The sequence below is a fragment of the Mixophyes fleayi genome, chromosome 6, assembly GCF_038048845.1.
Source record: "Mixophyes fleayi isolate aMixFle1 chromosome 6, aMixFle1.hap1, whole genome shotgun sequence".
Lineage (NCBI taxonomy): Eukaryota > Metazoa > Chordata > Amphibia > Anura > Limnodynastidae > Mixophyes > Mixophyes fleayi.
The window spans coordinates 28926798-28940066 of NC_134407.1; the positions used below are offsets into that span (position 1 = coordinate 28926798).

General features: G+C 38.9%; 1 protein-coding gene across 4 annotated transcripts in view; it reads right to left on the reverse strand.

Moving 5' to 3' along the window:
- The window catches only part of EXOC6 (exocyst complex component 6), a 213470-nt gene that overhangs the window by 107891 nt on the left and 92310 nt on the right, over nt 1–13269 (reverse strand). For all 4 annotated transcript variants that reach the window (XM_075216143.1, XM_075216146.1, XM_075216145.1 and 1 more), the window contains exons 13-16: nt 7152–7249; nt 5759–5864; nt 4761–4870; nt 1381–1492 (exon numbers count right to left, since the gene is read on the reverse strand). In XM_075216143.1, the coding sequence (XP_075072244.1) occupies nt 1381–1492; nt 4761–4870; nt 5759–5864; nt 7152–7249 (426 nt within the window). The remainder of the gene's footprint in view (nt 1–1380; nt 1493–4760; nt 4871–5758; nt 5865–7151; nt 7250–13269) is intronic.

Genomic DNA, 13269 nt, shown 5'->3' on the forward strand with positions numbered 1-13269 from the left:
TATAGATTATATTATGTACTGTGCCCTCATCACTATAGATTATATTATATACTGTGGCCTCACCACTATAGATTATATTATGTAATGTGCCCTCATCATTATAGATTATATTATATACTGTGGCCTCACCACTATAGATTATAGTATATACTGGGTCCTCATCATTATAGATTATATTATATACTGTGGCCTCACCACTATAGATTATATTATATACTGTGGCCTCACCACTATAGATTATATTATGTACTGTGCCCTCATCACTATAGATTATATTATATACTGTGGCCTCACCACTATAGATTATATTATGTACTGTGCCCTCACCACTATAGATTATATTATATATTGTGGCCTCACCACTATAGATTATATTATGTACTGTGCCCTCATCACTATAGATTATATTATATACTGTGGCCTCACCACTATAGATTATATTATATACTGTGGCCTCACCACTATAGATTATATTATGTACTGTGCCCTCATCATTATAGATTATATTATATACTGTGCCCTCATCACTATAGATTATATTATGTAATGTGCCCTCATCATTATAGATTATATTATGTACTGTGCCCTCATCATTATAGATTATATTATGTAATGTGCCCTCATCATTATAGATTATATTATATACTGTGCCCTCATCATTATAGATTATATTATATACTGTGCCCTCATCATCATAGATTATATTATATACTGTGGGCTCACCACTATAGATTATATTATGTACTGTGCCCTCATCACTATAGATTATATTATGTAATGTGCCCTCATCATTATAGATTATATTATATACTGTGCCCTCATCATTATAGATTATATTATATACTGTGCCCTCATCATCATAGATTATATTATATACTGTGCCCTCATCATTATAGATCATATTATATACTGTGCCCTCATCATTATAGATTATATTATGTAATGTGCCCTCATCATTATAGATTATATTATATACTGTGCCCTCATCATTATAGATTATATTATATACTGTGCCCTCATCATTATCATAAATCACTATTCTAGGACAGAGCTGCCATTATGAGTAGTAGACCATTTATATATATTTTTAAATAATGGCAAATTATCTATCATGTGTTTGTCAATAAGCAGCTTTGCTATTACCAAATACTCTCTAAACAACTTGAGATTGATACAAGTTTAGTATCAAGAGATGGACAGGACAAGGGGTGTGCTTATAAGGACTGTGTTATAAAATAATCTATGCACACAAGGGATAACTTATAGTAAAGCACATAAAGGACGCTGGACGGAGAGACAACTGTCCTACTGAGTGAAGTTGTCCAATGGGCCGTCTAACACCATTTGCAAATTCTTTCCGTCCACATAATAAATACTTACTTCGGTCAGACCTATATGCGGCTTTTTGATGAGGTTTTGCAAACCGCTGCTTAAGGTTCTTGTGAGAAGTAAGTTGGTGGATTTACGAAGCATATCATCAATCTCTGTGGAGCTGGAAAAAGAAGAGAATGGAAATAGATAGGCTGGAGTCACATGTACACTGGCTCCGCCCACAAGCGGCAGCCTCTGCTGAGTGTAGGCAGCAGTCTAGTGTACTATGATAAACATATAACATATCTAAGAATAGGACAGGACCATCGTTAGCTTCTGAATCATGTCAGTGGTGTCATTTGTTTGTGGTTATTTATATAGCGCATACATATTGTGCAGCGCTTTACAGAGAATATTTAATAATTCACATCATTCCCTGCCCCAGTGGAGCTTACAATCTATATTCCATCACACACACAAACACACACAGGTGAATTTCGTCAGGAGCCAATTGACCTACTAGTATGTCTCTGGAGTGTGGGAGGAAACCACGGGGAGAACATACAAACTCCACACAGATCAGGCCCTGCTCGGAATCCAACCCATGACCCCAGCGCTGTAAGTCAGCAATGCTAACCACTGTGCCAACAATCCCTTCACTGTACTGCGTTGTAAAATAATGTTGGCACTTTACAAATAACAGATAACAGTATAATACATTTTAGTTGTTTTATATAAAGAAAAAAAGGCAATGATATGTCTGTGGTACTTATTACACAATAAAACGGAAGTTGTGTTTCCTCACTATATAACTAATATATGTAGAGCACACACAATTTCTGTCACTGGGTAACACAGCGTAAGCGGAATCTGCTCCATATCACAACAGCAGGGTGTTTAGTTGTGGTGGGCACATGTCACATAATTAGTGTGGTTAACACTTCATAATTATTGCAGCTTGTTTGTCTTCCGCCCTGGTCCAGAACACTGATGAACTGTTTGTCTAGATGTGACAGGCTGTTAGTCAGTGTATTTCTACCTGTGTTTTGTGAGTTCATTTTTGCAGCTTAGGTCAAAAGGTTACTCGTTACTATGTGTAAATTGTACTGAGGATCAATTAAGGATGTGTGAAACTACTCTCATTTACATTCATTAACAGATAAGAAATAGAAGATAAGCTTCTGGGTGCTGTGTTTTCAAGCTGAGCTTTCAAATGTTATTCTATTTGACTTAAACCAGGCCAGGTAGAGAAAGACAATTAATGAAAATGCGTATCACAATAGAACAGGTTAATCTGCTCAGACAAAACAAACACTCACATACAGCCCAGAGTATAAAACACACTGCACACTTGTGCAATGCCCTGGTTTACTGTGCTATTAGAATACGGTCAAGGATTACTTTTTACAAGTGATTTTTCACATTGTCACAGTGGAGGAAGCCATTCTGTAGGCTAAACCTATATGAACAAAATGCTCAACTCACTGACTAGAGACCAGTCATATCACTAAGGCATGAGACACTCCAGCATGGACAATCGTGTCCAGTTAATGATCATCATCAACATTTATTTATATAGCGCCACTGATTCCGCAGCGCTGTACAGAGAACTCACTCACATCAGTTCCTGCCCCATTGGGGCTTACAGTTTAAATTCCCTAACATATACACACAGACTCGTGTCAAATTGTTAGCAGCCAATTAACCTACCAGTATGTTTTTGGAGTGTGGGAGGAAACCGGAGCACCCGGAGGAAACCCACGCAAACACGGGGAGAACATACAAACTCCTCACAGATAAGGCCATGGTCGGGAATCCAACTCATGACCCCAGTGCTGTAAGGCCGAAGTGCTAACCACAAAGCCACCTAATGATGACGGAAAGTGTACTTTAGCAAATTGAAGATTAGTAGGTTTTACCAATTTTCCAGTTTTTGCATTACTTGGGATTAAATGAGGATCATTTATTTACTAGTCTAACTAAGCAAACTATATATATTTTTAGAATTCTTTAAGTAACACATTGGAATGAATATAATCAAAATATTACTTAAAATAAGCAATCAAAAATAGCTTTAGAGCCCAATAAAATCTGATTATATGAACCATTAAGTGAGGCAATGAGTGGTGACTTCTTAGCAATTTCCTGATCCTCTCCCCCTGTGTGGTCTCATCTGAAAACCCCAATCTGGGGGCTAAATGCATCAATCTGAGAGTTTTCCTGCAGGTTTGAAAAACCAATCAGATTCTAACGATCATTTATTTAGTACATGCTACAAAATGACAGCTAGAATCTGATTGGTTGCTATAGGCAACATCTCCACTTTTCAAACCTGCCGGAAAACTCTCAGCTTGATACATTTACCCCCTGATTTTCATTGCACAGGTTGGGAAATCTGATTGGCCATGATTGCATTAGTACAATGGTCAGGTAACAGGGGTAAATTACCCCAAATGGGGTAAAAATGAAATTCCTGGGGGTAATGCTGCTGATTCACATGCTGTCAGTTGGATTGTAGACCCCTTTAATTGTGAAATTGCTGTTGTACCAGAAGAGCCTCAAGGGTTGGCAGAGGCACTTCTTGAGCTTCGATGCAATAATGAAGCACGTATTGCATTTGAAAACAAAGCAGATCTGTCATATTTTTGGATGTCAACAGCTGCAAAGGCATCAAAATTGTACATGAGGAGTCAGTCAAAAAGTTGCTGCCTTTTGCAACAACCTACCTTTGCGAACAAGGATTTTCAACTCTAACAAACATAAAAACAAAGCAGAGAAATGGATTGGACGCTGAAGACTGTATCCAAATTGCTCTGAAATTAAAATGCCCCAATATTGATGCTCTCGTATCAAAACTGAAGCAACATCATTTCTCCAAAACCTGAAGCTTTGAAGTTGAAGCTTTCAAAGAAATTTTGAATAGATTCAATAAAATTTTGAATTCCAATAATTAATAATATATAATTTCCTCCCTTTCAAATCAAGGGGGTAACGTCGGCGTATCTAAATATATTTGGAGGTAAAAGGTAAAAAAAGTTCCCTGACCCCTGCATTAGTATGTCATCCACCAAACAGTTGTAATGAGCACACCACGACCCCCCCTCCCCCCAATACTGAATCTGTCCAATTTATTTAACAAGCCATCATAAATCGCCCTAACATGCGGATCCCATTAATCTTTACTGACACCTGATAGTACACTTAAAGTTATGTTTATTACATCATAAGCAAAACATAGCTTCATAGACTAGATCTCACTGAAGGCCCTAAACCCTAAAAAGATTTATTGTTAAATATTTTGATTACTAATTCAATTGTGTTGGAAATGAAACATCATAATGTCCGGAAGTGGAATTTTTATAAAAAAAAATATATTCAACCCCTTAAAGGGATATACTCCACTGTGATAAGAATGTAGTGCCTTCTCTGGAAATAGTAAGCGCACTTACCTCCGATGAAGCGATTCAGAAAACTTAAGGCTTGCGTAGATAAATTCTTTCACTTGCATATAAATCTGTGGAACGGACTGGGACATTGGGAGTTTCTTTGGAAAGGATAGCTTGAAAAAATAAAAAAGTGCTATTAGCCTCTGTACATTGCATATGGACAACTATATATTATCAAGCTACATGCAGTTCTGGCTACCATAAAAGCCCGCACCTCAGATAAGTGTACTCATCCCCTACACAGTCATGAAGCAGTCATGGGCTGGACCCAATATTCATCACTTGGAAACCCATAATTCACTAAGAACCGTGAGGTCACTAAGAGACTGGTTCATCCTATGAAGTGGGCACCTTCACCCAGGGCCATCTTAACAACATTATGGGCCCCCGGGCAAAGTAGTGGTGCACCGGGGCCCCTATATATATAGATATATAGAGGTAGAGATAGATAGATGTACTTGCTCAGTGACCCTTGAAGGTTTTTTATGCAGGTTTTTTCTTTTGCAGGATTATTTATTCTAACTAAGAGCCCTGCCTATGGGGCCCCCGGGCACCTGCCCATCGTGCCCAATGGAAAAGATGGCCCTGCCTTCACCATGTGTTTGCTATGATACCTATCAAAAAACTCTACAGTAACTCTGTAATTGTCAAACTCAAAGCATAGTAAATGTAATAAATGTTGGAAACTATACATTCTATCCCTGTTTATTTCCCAAATTTTACAATTTAACATTTACCAATTACTAAAAAGTAGACTAATGGTGGCATTGACCAAAGATGAGGTTACCCTAGATTAAAATTATTCCCAACTACTAAAACAACTACTCCAAACCACTAGACATCTAATGACATGACAAACACCATTTATTTCCACTAAGGGTGAATAATGAGACCATACAAACTAACCAGCTCATTGCCTTAAACTACCTTATGTACAGGACCAACACAGCACATGCAAGTTATATAATGCTTATAACACCTCTCACACAGTGCTTACTTACCTTGTCACCATCTGGATCTTGGAAAGGAAATTTGCTAATTACAGCTCTGTACTCCTCTTCGTTTGCTACAGGGATTGGGCTGTAGTTATCTGCTTCAAAAATGTCCCTAAAATAACACATACAATTAACAAAAGGAGGAAGCAGATTTAGCTTAAAGGGCGCTCACTACATACTTGTAGGGGAGACACCTATATTGTGGGCTAGACCAATATTCATAAGAATGTAGCCTAAGATTCACTAGGAAGCAGTGACCTCAATAAAGGCACAAAGAACCTCATGCCTCGGCGATGCTGATAGACATGAATGCCTCTATTCTGAATAGGAGTCGGCTACATTTTAATAACAGTGCACACTAAGTAAAGTAAATATTACAGAGCTCTCTATTACAAAGGCTGTATGATAATTATACGCAGATTTATAATGTACACGCTCCCATATGGAGGAGGTTATTGATAAAAATACTGTGTTTGATTTGGTGGTGTTTAAGTGGATGTGATTATATAAAAAGATGGTCAGGGGTTTGCCTAATAAAATGGTTGAGGAAGGAGGTGTAGTACGAATGACCACATTACTGAGGCATATTTGTTGTATATCACTTATAAATATATGTCTGTACATTCTAAAAACAATCATTGTTATATTTGTAACAACAACTTGCATTTTTGTCTTATTAAAGTTATCCCTGTATTCCACTCAACAGAATTGTACATTGGTGGAGATCTCACCCTTCACCCAAGTGTACTGGAGACCTCTGCAGAAGCACTGTAGAAGCACTCTAGGTGATCTGCATGCAGTGACGTGACAGCTGGCTCCTGATTGGACGAGTGACGTGACCATTCACTGAGGAGCAGCTGTCATTACCTACCATTGCGGCAGATTGAGGACCACTCCTGCATCTCTCCAGCAAAGGTACCCAGTACAAGTAGAGCATGGGCGGTGGCTGCATCCCGCAAACTGCAGTGGTCCCGTGAGAGGACACTAGTCCTAAACAATGAAATCTGTAGTAAAGGAGATACATACAGATGTATCTCTATATAAAGTAACTGTAATCCATTTATATCTGGTAGTAGGGATGTTGGATGTCAATATGGATCAGAAATAATTAATTCCACTGTCTTTATCTTATTCAAAATAGTGCCCGCTGCGGACAAGTTGACATACACGAGAGGTGGATATAGTAATAACTGTCACAGAATATAAAGGATACAATCAAATATTCAGCCTTACAGCCAAGGTCTAACCAGTAATGGAAAGGAAACTGTCATTTGGGATTCATGTTTTAGGGTAATAAATAAATGTTGTTCACATCTATTGGAGAGAAAGTATAATGTGTGTTTTTGAATCTTATTTCCAGAAAGAAATGTTAAAACATGTAAGTAATATTAATAGGTACCTGAACAATCCAGCCCATTTTTTAAGCAGAGTTTCATTATATTTGTCCCTAACTTCATACAAAAGATCGAAGAGTCGACTAACAGGAAATCCATATCCCTGAAAGAGAAAAAAAAGGACAGTATACATTATATATATGCACACACATACATACTCACATATATACTGTGTGTGTATCTAATATATAAATGCTTAGTGGCGTCTGTGTGTGTGTGGAAAAAAAAAAACCAAGTTGCAGCGCCACCTGCTGGGCAGAGTTATACACTGACCTACTAAATTCTTAGTGTGTGTGGGAAAAATTTTTCAAAAAGGGCTGAAATTTGGTAGGGCTCAAACTCATTTTCGTGAGGTAATTTTACCTCATGAACACACATGTGTAGAGGCGTGCGTTAGTGTGTGTGTGTGTGGAAAAAACTATTTTCTCAGAAAGGGCTCATCCAATTGACCTGAAATTTGGTATACCGAATTATTTGACAAAAAAATTAGAATAGTCAAGTCAGTTAACTTCCATCATCCCCCCTTCCCCCCGTGGGAGGGGTAGTAAAGGCTAAATTTACGAGTTGAGGGGTCAAACTCATTTTCGTGAGGTAATTTTACCTCATGAACACACATTAAAAAGGGCGCTTGCGTCGGGAAGTAACGATCTTCCCCTGAGGAGGCCTGGGCTAGGCCCAAATGCATGACAAGAACCTTTTTAAGACCTTAAGTATCTTGATTTGACTAGAATGCATGAGTATCATGCGCGGGTTAACTTGTATATATATATATATATATACATACACACTGTATATACACACACGTATACCAGTGGTGTCCATGATGTGGCTCTCCTAACAATGACAATTTCCTCCTTTTCCTAGTGATCCCAACGCACGTGACAGTACACGCTTACTGGAGAGCCTCAATGTACGGAGCGGTAGTCTGTGAAATATTTTCCTCCTAAAATACTGTGCTTTACTTATGGTGTTACTACATCATGAGAGTGAGGGGACATTGGGGCACTTCTGTCTATGTGAATCTTTTTATTACATTGCTCAGAGTGGGTCTAGAAATGCACGTAGCCCCTGACGGCTGGCGGATATCAGGTCTCGCCCTATGGGACCTGCTCCCGTTCTGTGGACAAGCGCATGTGCAAGCGCACTCAGAGGACTGTAATAAACCATACCAAGTTACCACCTGTAATAGACTAGTCCCCATGCACAGTGCACTGTATAAAATAGAATAATAAAAAAAAAAGTCCTTTTAAAATACTCAACAAGCCCACGTACTAGATAAGCTGCTTCACACTGCGAGTGTGGGGTCCCCCTGCTATAGTGAAAACCAGACATGTCAGCACAGGGCCTTTGCCCTTATTGGGGGTACAAACAATGAGCAAACAGTCTGCCCCCCTCCTCACTGGCCCTATTAGCTACTCCCAGTGATTGTAGTATAAAAGGACCTCTGCACTTTATACCAGAAATAAGGGGAAAAGACGCACACACAATTTTAAAACATACTTATTATTAGCATTAACGTTTATATAGGTCCCACCGTCTGCAGCTATATACAATATAATTGAACAAAACCCTTGCTCACCACTTAAAGTAAAAAGTATTTTGTCTTGTTTCTTGATCCGTCATAGTCCATTTGAAATAAATACAACAAGTAAAAATCCCCATAGTACAGCAAGCAACTGAGTAAAATGAGTAATGAGAGAGGGAACCATGATTCAATTCACCAGCAAGCCAATAACAAGGGGACGGTTGTTATTATTATTATTATTATTAATTTTTATTTATAAGGCGCCACTAGGTGTCCGTAGCGCCGTACAGGGACAAACGAAATTACAATACGAGGTGAGACAGCACTGTACAGTAAACACAGTAACTCAGTGAGCTCAAAGCACAGCTAGAGGGCGGGGGAGGGGAGAGGGGAAGGTCCCGCGTATACGGCGGAGCCCAAGAGGGAGGGCACGGATGACAGGAAAACCCCCAGAGGGGGTTATTCTTTTACAATATGGACAACATCGGATCAAAAAGAAGATTTTACGTTTAATTTGGACTATGACAGAACAAAATAGAAGAAAAAAATATTTATTTTTATTTCATAAAGTGGTAAACGAGGAGTCTTTTATTCAGTTGTGTGTGTATTTATTTTTTTTTTTTTTACTTTTTGTGTAATGGACAGGGGTTTGGGGGACTTCTGTCCATTAGACTAGGACCACTATGGGATTGCACATTTGACATTCCACAGGACCCAATCTTGTTAGTTAACTTGGCCCCTAAACCACGGTGGGTAGGTGGGAAGAGCCCACACCCTTCGCACCGGGAAGCGGAACCGTGCTGTTTTTTGTGCACCCACCCCACAGAAGCACCAGCCCTGAGTTGACAAGTCTGAGGCTGGTCTTCATTGTGACATGGGCACCCATGATCGTGGACAAAACCGTTGCCATGCCCCAGCAAAATCTGCCTATTTATTAATTATTTTAAACAGAGCACTGTGCATGGGAACGGTTTTGTTTCATGAAAAGTATAGGACAAGATATTTTGTGGGAGTAGCATGACAAGGACCACCAGTGAAAACGCACCCTCTTCACCCCTTTATCTCCTTACAATAATATCGCTTTTCACTGCTCTGCAAAACAAGGTGCTCCTATTCACTATTTTGCATAGAATGCCTGTATTTCGCCAAATTTCTCACCTCTTCCTGTGCAAACGTCTGCTGCTCCACAAACGTCTGCTGCTCCGCAAACGTCTGCTGCTCCGCAAACGTCTGCTGTTCCGCAAACGTCTGCGCAGAAACCTAGGCGCATGCAAATTGAAGCATTTGTGCTGCAGAGCTGCTGCTTTGTGAATGACCTGTGTGTGACTGCGATGTCAGAGTGTAAGCTCAGTGCATTCACATAGCCTGTGTAGCAGGTTTAGTCCCTGATTAGAAGGTGATTTCTCAGGGTGAGCTCAATGTGTTCCTACAGTCTATGCATACCCCGTGCACACATGAAGTGGGCGGTCATATCTTGTTAGGGTGCATGTCCAGTGCTTCCAAAATGATGGGCCATCCCCAGGTTCGCATTGAAGGTGCGCCCATCAGCAGGGCACACCTCCCCCAATGTCCTGGAGTCCTGATCCGTAGGACTGTCCATTCTAAATCCAGCCAGTTGGGAGGTATGGTCTACATGTAGGCTAGTGATGGTAATGCTGCACAAACACATTTTGCTGGTTCTATAATCTGATAATGTCAGCTGAAGTAAACACATCCACACAGGAGGAGCACCTAGTTTGGGTAACTTGCTATATTAACGGGAACAATTTTCTGAACCAGGTTTATTTTTCCTTTTGACTTCTATATAGAGTGTCACATTACTCTACATAATAACATGAACTGCAATGTTGCTAAGCTCGCCTGACATAAATGTAAATATCCTCTTTAGATTCCACTGCAACACTGCCTCCAGTGGTCAAATAATTATCTTAAATATTGGAGTTATTTGATTTAATCAATAAGTATAACGATACAAAAATGCAATGGAAGGAACATGTTCCCCGATCCTTTGTTTCATGATTCTGTGCACCTATTTTTCAAAGGTTATGCATTCATTGTGGAATGTGTAAAAGTTTCCTAAATATAATAGATGTAATAATGTTCCTGGTTAAAGTACACATGTAAAAAAGAGATGTAATTTTGTGATACAAAATATCAGGGTGGGCTCTGCACACATGCAAAGGTATTCCTAATTCAGAGAGTCCACAGAGCAATTTAAGCCAATCAAAACAGCCAGATTTGTATGACAACACGGAGGCGATGGTAATCAGACCAAACACAGATTTGTATATCATCTTTGAGGAAGCAGTGATCTGTTCTCAGCTGTTTATTTCAATTAAATCCATTGTATACAGTCTATGCACATTCTATAACGGAATGCTCATTATTATCGCACTTCAAGACTGAAAATACGATATCAAAATGTTAATTTCTGATGCAGATCCAGGTCTGATTTACCCTTGATGTTATATAAATGAGGGTCAAGCAAACGGTATGTAAGTTCAGTGTAGTTTACCTTTAATAAGGCTGGGTAGACACTACAGAACATTTCCCCCGATGCAATATAGTTATCAATTTTACCAACGAATGAATAAAAAAAATGTTCCGACCAGCCTGCCAATTCATGTGTTCACACGAGACATATTTTACACAATTTACCTTCAGATCTGTGCTCTTCATCTGTCATAACCATCCGCTGAAAATATTGTGACTCTGCACACTCCATAGTGATCTATGGACACTGCTGGTCCTGAGTGTACACACACTGCTGGTCCTGAGTGTACACACACTGCAGGATTGGAGTGACATTGTTTCCTCGATGAACGAGATTTTTAGTCTGATTTAAAAATCAGACGATACGATGTACTTTGGAACGATAATCATTCATCGATGGAGCGTACACACTAATGCAATATCGGGCCGAACTGTCGTTTAGTGTGTGATTGGCCTGATAATCAGCTGAAAACCCTATAGTGTGCACCCAGCCGAACATAAACACAGCTTGATTCAGTAATCACATTTCTTCACACAAAACATTGTTCTGTGTCAGACTGTAGTATGTAAAACAAGCAGGCGAATACACAGTTCTACAATACAATCCTGCATTGGTTCTAGTTTGAATTAAAATAATTATCACAAAGTAAAGTCTGAAATGCCTGTGAAGTTAATGGTTAAATAAGAATAAATAAAGTAAAAAAAAAAAATATTTTTTTTTTGATCATATAACCACATCTTCTGTTTTTATTTATAAACCACTAGAAATAATTCAAATGGGGATGATATATAAAATAGTAAGTATCTACACTTGAGACTGTTCCTTAGCAGGATAAAAGAAGGCATAGAGCGCCACCTTGCTGGTGCGGACATTTACTATACAAGCTGTGTTATCTGCTCCTGGCTGCAAGGTCATGCTGGGGCTTCTTATATAATGTTCTAACCAAAGTCAACATTACTTTCTATTCATCTATGCCATCTAAACTTTGTGATATATATAAATCCACATAAATAATCACTATGTATGTGGCTTAGTAAGCGATATTGTATATATGAACTACAACAACAAAAGTTCTAGTTTTGTAATGTCACTGTTTGTAATTACACGGACCATTGACTAACCTGTTTCTGTTTAATTACAATATGACTATAGTTCATAAAATACTTTTATTTAGTTTATTTATTTGCAGATGGGTTCATTACATTGTATTTATTATGATCAATTATTTACCAATGCACTATATATGTGTGAATAGAAAACAAAGTTATTAATGATAATTTATTGATATGATCTTTAATCTATACAGTACCACCATATTCCGTATTGTTGTATTATTAGAGGACCTCAGTCCCTGTCCCAGGGGAGATTACAATCTGAATCCCTACCACACAGGTTGCCAAGTATCCTGCCAGTTTGCCTTTGGACTGTGGGAAAAGACTGAAGGAAGGCAGAAACCCACTTGTGTGTAGTTATTAAAGGTAAGATATATATAATGGGCTTATCGTACTCCATATTCTATTACCTAACATTATTCAGTTTGTATTTTATAATGGAATGTATAACTGAATCTCTGCAGGCAAAACGTTATATAATTAACTTTATGAATGTCCTAGGCAGACCTTGATTGGACTTCTTAAGCTAGGTACACACTACACGGTTTTCGTCCAATAATCTGCTCAATCAGCCGACATACGACCGCTCGTTTCAAAAGTCGGGTAAGTGTGTGTTGTGACACGATGGTTGAAAGTCTGCCCAAGTGGACGATTGTCGCCTCATTTGGTTGGTCGCACCGTTAAATATTTTCGTTCCAATCTCGTTTCCACTGTGTAGTGTGTATAAGTTTCCGACCAATCCACAACAGTGAGTACGAAATTACAATCATTGCTCACGACAACATGGCTGTAAAAAGTCGCTAAAGGGACGTCCGCTCTTCCCTTTATCGTCCTAACAAAGGCTAGTGTGTATGCAGTCCATGGACCGAGCGATCGGACCATCGATCACATGTAAAATCGATCGGCATAAAAAGTTGGTGGAAAATTCTGTAGTGTGTACCCAGCTTTAGTCCACTCCATAAAACCTCCAGACACACATCTCTCAGATAAAC